At 49.1% G+C, this 11,008-nt stretch overlaps 2 protein-coding genes across 4 annotated transcripts in view; both read left to right on the top strand.

The window, feature by feature from the left end:
• The first annotated feature begins 44 nt into the window (after window positions 1-44).
• Window positions 45-10,670, top strand: LOC146593862 (uncharacterized). Of its 3 annotated transcripts, XM_085308507.1 has the most exons (6): window positions 45-1,417; window positions 1,537-1,596; window positions 1,709-1,780; window positions 3,176-3,283; window positions 3,646-3,723; window positions 4,039-5,608. In XM_085308507.1, exons 1-6 carry the CDS (start codon window positions 1,315-1,317, stop codon window positions 4,194-4,196), a joined length of 579 nt encoding a protein of 192 aa, XP_085164633.1. In that variant the 5' UTR covers window positions 45-1,314; the 3' UTR covers window positions 4,197-5,608. The 3 variants fall into 3 exon arrangements, 2 of the variants coding, with proteins under 2 accessions (XP_085164633.1, XP_085164634.1); XM_085308508.1 differs by lacking the exon at window positions 3,646-3,723; XR_014896282.1 differs by lacking the exons at window positions 3,646-3,723; window positions 4,039-5,608 and adding exons at window positions 2,081-2,492; window positions 7,753-7,963; window positions 8,107-10,670 and having other exon boundaries at window positions 1,343-1,780.
• A 197-nt stretch (window positions 10,671-10,867) lies between these two features.
• The window catches only part of LOC146593861 (heterogeneous nuclear ribonucleoprotein M-like), a 14,019-nt gene continuing 13,878 nt past the window's right edge, over window positions 10,868-11,008 (top strand). Inside the window, exon 1 of the mRNA XM_085308549.1 lies at window positions 10,868-11,006. Within this exon, the coding sequence (XP_085164675.1) occupies window positions 10,914-11,006 (93 nt within the window). The 5' untranslated portion in view covers window positions 10,868-10,913. The remainder of the gene's footprint in view (window positions 11,007-11,008) is intronic.

Raw genomic sequence — 11,008 nt, 5'->3', positions numbered from 1 at the left:
CCGGCAGGCGCAGCCGCAGCGCCCGGTGCTGCCAGCGGGTGGCCGAGCCCTCTGGAAACTCCCTCTGCCTCCTTCCTGCCCCCAGCGCGTTTTTCCGGGAGGAGCTAGGGAGAGCTGGTGGTCACTGGTGATGAGGGAAAGCCGGGATTTTGTCCCCCATGTGCGGGAAACATCCTGCTCTGCCAAAGCACCTCTTCCTCCTCGTTCCACAGTGCCCACACCTACCACTTAGGTCTGCTGGTGATGGCAGCCCACGAGGGCACGTAACCAGGCTCTGTCTGAGCATCACCACCGCAAGCCCAGTAAGGCAGTGGAGAAGAGCCTTTCCCGTGTAGTCTGCTTTTCCAGGCAGGCAGCAGTGGCATGGAGCAAAGTGTGTTTCCTGCTGGCCTGAGTCGTTTCTATTTCTTCTGTTCCTAGCCGGCAGTAATACGCAGCTCAGGTTACTTTTCCTCCTATGCTAAATGTTGAGATCGCTCGCGTCTTGGACACGAGAAGGACTCCATCGGAGAGGTCTTTCGTCATTCCCTGATGAAACATTCGCACAAGATCCCCAGTGTGCAGCTGGAGGCAGCGAGGGTTCAGCCTTTCTCTGGCCCATGGGCTTTTCTCCCAGACACGGGGAAAAGATGACCGTTGTCCTCGGGGGCTGAGCGTTCCCCACGGGGTCTGTGCTCCTTCCATGTGCAGGAGAGACCTCCTCGTAAGGCAGCCCAGCAGGAAGCTGTGGTGTCCYGCTGGTGCTTGAGGAGCCTCAGAGAGAGTATCAAAGCATGATTTAGAGAGCTATTGAATCAGGCCCAGAAGGACACCCAGGCCCGCTCRGCAGCACCGAGAACCTCGACCTGTGTCCGCRTCGCAGGCAGAGTGGCCYCACTGTGCTCATTAGAGGCAAGCSGACGGTCGGAGCTGCCAAAGAGCAGAGTGGGAATCAGGAGACCGTGGAGGTGCGAGGCGGCACGCTTTGCCTTGAGAATTAGTCGTGTATCAAGGCAGTGCCACTGGAGGCAGCCGTCAGCCRCTTGGAAGATACTCCTGAGGTGAAGGGAGAGAAAAGTGTTGTGGAGTAATTACGTGATGCACTTGCTTTCCGTAAATGCCTTGAGATTTGCATTACAGCGAAATATGTCAGGTAAGCTGTTTCCATGCCTGTGTGACTACAGATGGGCTTGCAGTCAAGGCTTACCCATCTCTAGACGGGCGGCCGATTGTGGAGCGTCGGCAGGATTCCCTGGGTAAGTAGTCAGTATTTCTGTCCTGGAAAGAGTAAGAATTTTTACAGTTCCTTAGACTGCCAGGATAGCAATATATGCAATGGAAGTTGTTCTCCTGTGTTTGTCAACAGATGTGCCTGCAGCTGGAGCCCCAGGAGTTTTAGCGCAGGATCCCATTTTTGAGCATCGGCAGGATCCTCTGGGTAACCAATATTTATTTCCTGGAAAGAATAACAATTTTTACAATTCCTTAGATATCTAGGCTATTAAATATGTAACGGAAACTGTTGTCATTCATGTTTGCCTCCAAATGTGCCTGTAGGCAGAACATACCCGTCTTCAGCAAGGGATCGGATACTTGAGCATCGACGCCATCCCCAGGGTCAGTAACCAATATTTATTTCCTGGAAAACAGAAGCATTTTTACAATACGTTGAATTAGCAGGAGAGTGAACTACGTAGTGGAAATTGTTCTCATGTATGTTCACCTGCAGATGTTCCTGTTGGCAGTTCATACCCCTCTTCGGGGCATGTTCCAATATTTGAGCTTCGTCAGGATCCTCTGTGTAAGTAGTCAGTACTGATTTCCTTGAAGAAATTTTTACAATTCCTTAGATTATCAGGGAAGGGAAAAATATACTGGAAAATGTTTTCCTGTGTGTTTGCCTACAGATGTCCCTATAGGCAGAGCATACCAATCTTCAGAGAGGGATCTGATTATCGAGGGTCAGCAGGATCCCCTGTATAGATAGTCACTATTTATTTCCTGGAAAGAATGAACTTTTTTAGAGTTCCTTAGACTCTTGGGATAGCATTATATGTAATGGAAAGTGTTGTCTTTTCTCTCTGCTTCCAAATGATTGTAGGCAATGATTACCTAGCTTCAGAAAGAAGAAGTCATCTTCCCAACGTTGCGCTCACTTGTAACCACGACCAACTATAGACTATGCATCCACTATCTGTGCTGTGAAAACGTGGTGTATTTACAGTCATTCTTTCCACTTGTGTCAGAAAAAGATGTGTATTTTCTTCTGTGACCCTAAAAGAAATCTGACCAGCAAGCACAATAATTTGTAACACACTTGGCCCAAGTTAGAGGCAAGCCTCAGTTCAGACTTGGATTGATTTGCCCACTAAATGCCCAATGAACGAATCGATAATTTCTAAGAAACTTAGAAACAATGGGCAGAAGAGCAGAAGACCAGAGCTCTTTGTACCATCTTGGCACAGCATTTCTGTGGTTTGTTTGCCCCTTTCAACAACGGCCATCTCCAATGGGTAAGCTCAGTTGCTGTGGTGAGATCCTGTCCTTTTCCACTGATGGTGGGGGGAGTGTAGCTGACTAGTTCAGGCTGGACACTTAACTTTAAGGCATCTAAAATGAACTGCAGTTAATTGAGTGTTGGATTAGGGAGCTGTTAGTTCTATTTAAAATCTCTGAGTGTGCTTGGGGGGGCTGTGTGTTCTTTGCTAACATTGGTTAGGGTGCCTCCAAGGTCTTTGCAGCGCTTGGGGCTCAGGCCACTTTCTGTGACTGTTACATTGCACGACAGAGTTGGCACGGTGAGACTTCCTTCTCAGGAGGCCATTTTCCCAAGCTGAACTGGTACAGATTTCATTCATTCCCGCAGAAATCAGCATCAACATGGTTTTATGATTGGCAAAAATGCACCAAGGGGAATGTGTTCAAGAAAAGTAGATGCAATGCACTCCTCGCTCACTGGGTTTTTCTTGTCTGCATTAGCGAGCTGGAATGTGTTATGTGCTTAATTGTTTCTCCAGAAATGAATCTTTCTTTGGACTAGCTGAACCCTCAAAATCTCAAGGTTTTTTTTTTTTTTTTTTTTTTTTTTTTTGAAAATGTTATTCAGTGTCTTGAGAAGTACTACCTTCAGAAGATAATATGTTCCTTTTGATGAACCATCCCTTTTAATTCAAATGTCTTGCTTTCTTTTCTAAAGTGGCAACACTGAAGAAAAAGGACAAAGAGGCATTTCAGGAAGGTCCGAGTGACAGTGTACCTGTTCCTGCTGAAAAAAAAGAACAAACTGGAGCACAGCGCCTACCAGGTAATTGCTTTCGATTGTCAGGTGCCATAATAAATCAAAATAACTGTCTGTCCAAAGCCTTGGTAGGTGTAGTATATCATGTCAGCAGCCAAACTTGAAAATAGTAGGGAAAAGGAAGTGTTTTCCACTAAATGACAAATGGCTATCTGAAGGTGACTCTCATCTCCGGTATGTGGTAGTTGTTGTGGTCAGTGTGTTAGCGATGTTCAGGTAAGCTTCTCACAGAATCACAGCTTTTACCTGGGGTCAGAACTGCTGCACTGATTCCCTGGCTGGGCACGGGCTCTAGAGGGAAATGCTGCTGTCCTTCTGCATCCTCTGCGACTGAGACATGCTGAGACTTTTTACCTTTCTCTGATTAGTGACAATGCTGGCAGATCTTTCAAAACCACTCTACGTGGATGACCTCATCATAGGTCCAATTTATAAAACCAGTGAAGGTAAATATGAGCTAGTTTTATTTGTTCTTTGTAAAGCTGTCCTTTGTGGCCCCTGTATTTGTTGATTTAGGAAGCTACAGTTCTTCTCTAGCGATTCAGAAACACCGGGTTTATGCCTTTCAGTTGTTTTTTCTGCAGCTGTAAGGTAGTGTGTGTGTTCCTGAGTTTATTACAGATAATCCTGCAGCAAGCTGAGTGTCTTTGGAGCATGTAATGTTGCAGGCTGTTACGGGAGGCAAGACTTCTCTGGAGAGCACTTTGACCCAAGGAAAGGGAGGAGTCCCATTCGCTCTCTCATGTCTTTCTCTTTTCAAGGGTGTTCAGAAGGGGAAGGAAGCAATAGCACAATCAGAGGTGCAGTCAAAAGAAACAAGAAAGCAGGGAAGAAGAAAGCTGGAAAGAAGAAATGCAGGGGTTTGCCCAGCAAGTGTAGTGCTGTGTTGAAGGCATGGAAGGTGTGCCTAAATCCCTAGGAGAGGAAAGCTATTTCCCTGTCTCACTGTCCACAAAAGTATCAGAATGGCCAAACTCAGGCCAGCAGTTATCAGATACCAAGGCTTATGAGGAGAGGTGAAATGAGCTGAGAGTCTTCATGCTGTCAAGCAGAAGGCTCCAGGGGCAATGGCTGAGCTTTCCGAAAGCTTTCCACTGCGAGGGTGCTGGATAAGGTGAAGGCAAAGCCGTTGTTCACCAAATCCCACAGCATGGAAAAATCAGGAGCAAGTCTTCCTGAAGCACAGAAATTGCAGTGGCTCTGTCAGTGGCTACTAGAGGCCCAGTCTCTCAGTGTGAGCTAGCAAAGCCTTCAGCAGCTGAGAAGGGACCGAGGTGTTCTTGAAGATGGCAATGGCTCCCTTCTGTTTGACCCCTTGTGTAAGTACCTAGGTTGGCAAAAAAGGACAAGAGGGAGTTTGGCTGCCTCTCACCAAGTTCCACACATAAAACAGCTAAGATTGCCACTGGCATAAAAGCAGCTCCAGAGAACAGAGTGAAGAGAGGCTCCAAAGTACCTAACGTGCAAAGACTTGGGAGTTCCATTTGCTGCTTCTGAAACCAAGAAGATGTTACAGTCCCAGGGGTTTCACTCATTTAAGGATGGGAACAAACGACAAGTTTATGAGGAACGAAGAATACGCCGTTAGATCATCAGTAATGCAGACTCTTGCCCTCTAATGTATGGACTTGTGTAATTTCCTCCAGGTGTGGATGATGAGAAAGAAGATGGAAGCCATAACAACATTCAAATATATCCTGCAGTGGTGTGTGGAGTAGTCAGTGGTTTCCTATTGATTGCAGTATGCATATTTGCTTTGCACTGGAGGAGGAGAAAACAGTGAGTGGTTTGCCCCTCCCCAAGTCATGATTAGATGCCTGTTATTAGCAATTAGATATTCGCATTTTTCTAGGACACCAAGTTATTTTTTTGTGAGATTTCTGCTGTAAGATTTTTTAGTTGGCATAGTAGTTCATACCAGTGAATACTGGTTTTGGAAACACATCTTTAATGTTGCAGAGAAGCAGTATCACCTATTACAGACTCTGAGTATGAAACAGATGACCCAAATACAGCAGAAGGAAGATCAAACCACAGAAAAAACATACAGTGATGGGAGAGCTGTGGAAGCATGCAATAGCCTATGTACCGGCTGTCAGCCTCTGCTGCCTTTGCCAAAAGAGAAATCTCAGGGTGCTTTGGCACCCTACAATGAACTGAAACAGCTCTGCCCTCTGTCCCTGCTCTGGAAGTTTGCAGCTGCTGCTTCTATGAAGATAAAGAGCAAAATATGGTGTGCTGTGCTGCAATGCTTTTTAAAAATCTCTGTGTGCTAGTACATCACATACATGAGGCCCTTTAAAAGGTCCTGCACAATTAAAATCTGTTTTAACATGCAGCCGTGCGTGTGTCTGTACGCAGGTGTATGCCTTTGGGTGTATAAGGGCTGGTCCACTTGAGGGTGAGATTTGAGAGACTGATGAGGAATGACAGCAGTCCTGTCTCTGAAAGACAGCTCCAACAGTTGGTAGATGTAAGGGTGAAGCAGGGACAACGCCTGGACTTCTGACAGAGACAGACAGACATGACTGATATTGAGCATTTATTACCTCTGCGTCTGAGTAGGGGATCCCCAGTGATTTCCCAATCGATACGGGGGCAGTAATGGAGTTGGAATGTCCCTGGCACCGCTGAGCATCGGTCCATGGCGAGGAACGCCGGTGGGGGGGGGGGCACTATATGAGCTTTTTATCTACTTTGCAGATGCGCAGTAAGCATATTGAGCTTTTTGCTAATCTCAATTCAAAGCCCAGCTGTAGCACTACACTGGCATAAGTCCAGCTGCATGACTGTGAGTCAGCGTGCCCCGTTGATGCTCCTTTTTTCCCACAGAACGGTCTGGCTAGCTTGCATTGCCCATTTCCTCAACGTTCTTCCGCTTTTTTCCCTACAGTAGGTAATGCGCTAGGTTTTGGAGAGAACTCTTTGGGGCAGCAGGGGAGCAATGTGTCCAGCTGTGATTAAGATTCCAGTTGTTTGGAAAGCCAAGAACAGAAGCTGAGCCTGTGTACATGACAGTTTCCCCTTGCTCATACATACACACAGTATGTCCTCCTTCGTTTGCCAGAGCTCTCTGCAAGTGATCCCTCAGTCCTGCAGTCTTCTTTTTGTTTGGGGAGGGAAAGGAGTTCTTCTCCTGTCCGCCTCCACCCCCAAATGACAAAGTACAGACTAGATAAGTGGGTAATGAGGTGGACTGAAAACTGCCCTGACTGGCAGCCTCAGTTCAGTGGCATGAAGTCCCCCTGGAGGTCAGTCGCTATTGGGGTACCTGGAGTCAATACTGGGGCCAGTATTGTTTCACATCATCAGTAACAGCCCTTAGCAAGTGTGCCGATGATACAAAACTGGAAGGAGTGGTTCATACAGCATATGGTTATGCCACTGTTTAGAAGGATATTGACAGGCCAGAGAAATGGGCTGACAGGAAGCTCTTGAAGTTCAACACAGGGAAGTGCCAAGTTCTTTGCCTGGGGATGAACAACTCCATGGACTGGTACAGGCTCGGCGCTGGCTGGCTGGAGAGGAGCTTTTCAGAAGAGGACACAGGTCCTGAGATACAACAACATGAGCAGGAGCTAACAATGTGCCCTTGTGGCAAAGAAGGCCAATGGTATCCTGAGATGCATTAGGCAGAGCATTGTCAGCATGTTGATGGAATTGATCCTTCCCCTCCACGCAGCTCCAGTGAGGCCATCCCTGGAGAGCTGCGTGCAGATCTGGGCTCTGCCATACAAGAGAGAGACGTGGACCTACTGGAGCAGGTCTAGTGAAGGGCCACTATGGTGATTAAGGGATGAGGGCATCTGTCATACAAAGAGAGGCTGAGAGAGCTGGAATAGTTTAAAGAGTTTACCCTGGAGAAGAGAAGGCTTAGGGGAATCTTATCAATGTGTATAAATATGTGAAGGCAGGGTGTAAAGAGGATGGGGCCAGGCTCTTTTCAGTGGTGCCCAGTGGACAGGATGAGCGGCAACGAGCACAAACTGGAACATGAGAACTTCTGCCTGAGTATAAGGAGACTTCTTCACTGTGTGTGGGTGACTGCCCAAAGGAGTTGTGGAGCTTTGGTGACCTTGCTTGGACAGGAGGATCGGACTAGATGATTTCTAAAGGTCTCTTCCAACCTCAACTGTGCTGCCATAATTATGAGACCCAGCATGGACAAAACCAAGGATCAGCAATGGAGCTGGGGGTTAGCTAGGGAGAGTTTGTTTGCTGTGAAGAGGGAGTATGTCATCTGTCCTCTGAAGCACAGAAATTGCAGTGCTCTCTGTCACTGGCTACTAGAGGCCCACTGTCCTCTGAAGTCCGCAGAAGTGGATTTAATGGAACAGAATATGATTGCTTATATTCATTGCATGCTCCAGTTACATACGCTGGTTGGTTTGACAATCACTTAATAAATTAATGTATCTGCAGCCCCTGATTCTTCTTTCTCACACCTCTTATCTTGTTGTTTCACACTTGGGAAGCCTCTCTCCTTGGATACGCTGGACTGAGTAGATTGAATTTGCTAGATCTCATCAAGTTCATGCAGCAGCCTCATTCCGTGAGGAATATCCCAAGTTCCTTTGAAGTAAGAGAATTCCTTCTCCAGCGAGCTCATGCTAGAAACTGCCTGTTTCTGGTATGCAAGGACTTAGGAGTTCCATTTGCTGCGAAGAAGATGTTACAGTCCCAGGGGTAAGTAATTATTTATAGTTTTCTGGAGTGCCAAGCTACTTGTTCTTGGCGGTCCTTTGAGGTTTCTGCTGTAAGACTTTTTAATTGGCCACGTAGCTCATGCCAGTGAATATTCTTTCTGGAAACATATTTTATTGTTGCAGAGAACCAGCATTACCTTCTACAGACACTGGTATGAAACAGAATACCAAAATATGGCCAAATCAAGATGGCATTAGGAAAGGCAAAAAGATGGGACTGCCACAGAAGCAGAAAACATCATCCACAATACCGTCAACCAGAAGGTTCAAGAACTGCCTTCGACTGACTGTCCGTGTGCCCATCTGTGTGTCTTGCTGGTCGGCTGTTGCGGCTGGCGGAGTGCTCCTTTGCACCGCTCCTCCCTTTCAAGCACTGGTGCAAGTGAGAGCTCCTTTGCCATTTGCCAAACCTAGTCTCAGGAGAGGATCTAGCTGCTCGGGCTGCCAGCAGTGCTGCACATCTTCTCCAAAGTCCGTGTCACAGAAGGTGSCCACCTCAGGGATGCGGTGCAGAGCTCTGCTGAACAGCTAGTTTGCTGCAAAGTACTGCTGCTCCCTGACTGTAGCTCCGGCTGAAGGGGATGTTGGAATTGGCAGGCGTTGCCTCTGCRAGCCAGGAGGAATAGCACGMAAATGCTCAGAAGCGAGGCAGCCCCARATCTGCYGCCCTGTCTCTCCAAAGAGCTGCAGCTCTTTGGGAGTTGTGCGTTGTCCTGCATGTGGTCACATACGTGGTCTTGTCRTGGGCGAGCACATCTGAAGAGCAGAACGTGGAAGTGCGCAGCAAAGCCTTCTTTCTTCTGGGGACCGAGAGCCCCGTGGCAGGATCTGCTCCGTCAGACAAYGGGGAGCAGCGCCTGCTTTTCCCTGGAAAAGTATGAGAAAGACCCGTGCCAGTGACCTGCCTCTGCTTCCCAGGACAGGTAATCCTGATGCCGTAGACATTGCAATCTTTACTTCACCTTCTGGCCTTGTTGCCACAGCTCTGCTTTACCACCTGTGTTTCACAGTGTGGACATTGGATTGCTCTTGAGGATGGAACAAGAGTTTGTGTTGTTTTAAAGGAGGCATTTGGGAACTGTTCCCAGCTCTGCTGCTTCCTAGGCAATTCTTGACAGCCTGGAAGGCCCAGAGCTTGATTATATTTAAAGAAAAAGTTTTAATAAAGATAGCCACATCACAACCCCAGAACGGAGGCCTACCGCAGTCCTTTAACACAAAAAGGTGGGGAGAGGTGCCAGACAGCAGTTTGGCCAGGACAAGAATAAAAAAAGAAACAGAAAAGCCAGAGGAAGAGAGTTCATTCTACTGCTAGAAAAGGAGATATATTTCAACAGCCATCTGGACAATCCCAGGCATCGTGCGCTAGGTGACCCTGCTTGAGCAGGGAAGTTGGACTAGATGATCTCCAGAGGTCTCTTCTAACCTCAACCATTCTGTGATTCTTTGTGATTTTAACAGGGATGATTTTCATTTGTAGCTGTTGAGAGTATGTACTAGATCTGAGCTGGATTTGTTTGAAGTGTTCCTGACACAGACCAGTATTGAGAAAAGCTTGTTTCTTGATGTGCTGCCACTTTCTGAGTGCAGAGTCTGCAACTCAGGACTTTTTTCACAGCTGGGAATGGGGAGGCTTATGCACATTTTGAACAACACTGCTGTGTCTTTGCTGCAAGACTATAAAAGCTGATGGGTCAATATTCGATGACAGTGAGGTTATGGACCTCGCGAATTACCCCGGCTTCTATTTTCAGGCAGCTGGATGTTACGTTGGGGACCGAGATAAGCCAGAACAACAACGGCTACCCCTCTTGTGCCTTCATTGAGTTGTTTTTCAATTACAGCCACAACATACTGTCCACCACACTTCTCCATGGAGCTGTCCTACAAAGACATAGCTGGGCAGCAGGAAGTGGTCACACTGGTAATCAAGGGTTTACGCAATGCTCAGCTCCGGTGGCCCAGAGTAGGATGACTGAACTGTTGTGTCCCCTCCACTGCAATCTGTTCTTTCAAGAAAAGCTTTTGTTGAATAGGGTGAATGTAAAAATTAAGCTGACATGTGACAAAGAAAGCTTGTGTTGATGAGCTCCTGGGTGACTGTGATTTTGGGTGTGCCCAAATTCAAGTTGTACCAGATAATGATGTACAATGCGATGCAGTCATCCCAAGACCCCTGGCTCAGCCTCTTGGTGTAGCAGAATGCAGGAAAAGGAGGTGGCAGTCCATCCCAGCACAGTGACAATATTGTGATTCCGGTTATTTGGTACTTCATGGGAAACCTGAAGCATGGGAGATACAAACAGCATTGCTGTGTCTTGAGGACAGGAAGGAAATGGCACGGCCTCTGCGATGGGAGTGCAGGCAGCGTGAAGCAGTACCAGGCGGAAGGGCCGAGCACACGCAGCAGGACCGTCAGTGGCCCAACAGGCCCCTGAGCAGTTGCGGCCCACAGGTGACCAGCCACAGCCGCACGTACGGCTCAGGAACTCGGGGAGCTGAAGCAGGCTTCTAAGAGCGAGCCCACGCAGGACGCGGGACGCGAGACACGACCCACGCGGCCCGCGGGGGCTCCGCGGCGGGCAGGCCGCGGTGGGAGGGCATCTGCGGCCCCCAAGCAGCCGTTCCGCCACGCAGGCACAGCCCGGGCAGCCCCGCAGCGCCACGGAGGCTCAGAGCCATGTTTCCGGGCCCCGACGGGACCCGGGTGCCAGCAGCCAGCGCGGCGCCGCTCCGACGCCCCGCAGCCGCTCGGGCGCCATGAGGCGACTCGCGCCCCCCCCCTCCCCCCCCGCGCCGCTCTGCGCATGCGCGGCACAGCGGCCTGCAGCCGCCGCCGCCCCCGCCCGCGCCGCTCCCCTTCCCAGCGTGCCCTGCGCGGCCAGCGCGCGGGGCGGGCGCTCCTCACACAAAGGCGCAGCGCTGGGAAAATGGCGGCGGCAGCGACAGTAGCGGCGGCTGCGGAGGGCGCTGGCGGCAAAATGGAGGAGCCGGCGGCAGCCACGGCGGCGGCAGCGGCGGCGGC

The sequence above is a fragment of the Rhea americana genome, unplaced genomic scaffold (assembly GCF_003343005.1).
Source record: "Rhea americana isolate MKP2758 unplaced genomic scaffold, rheAme1 scaffold_278, whole genome shotgun sequence".
In the NCBI taxonomy this organism is placed as follows: domain Eukaryota; kingdom Metazoa; phylum Chordata; class Aves; order Rheiformes; family Rheidae; genus Rhea; species Rhea americana.
This window is presented reverse-complemented; position numbering and strand designations above follow the sequence as displayed.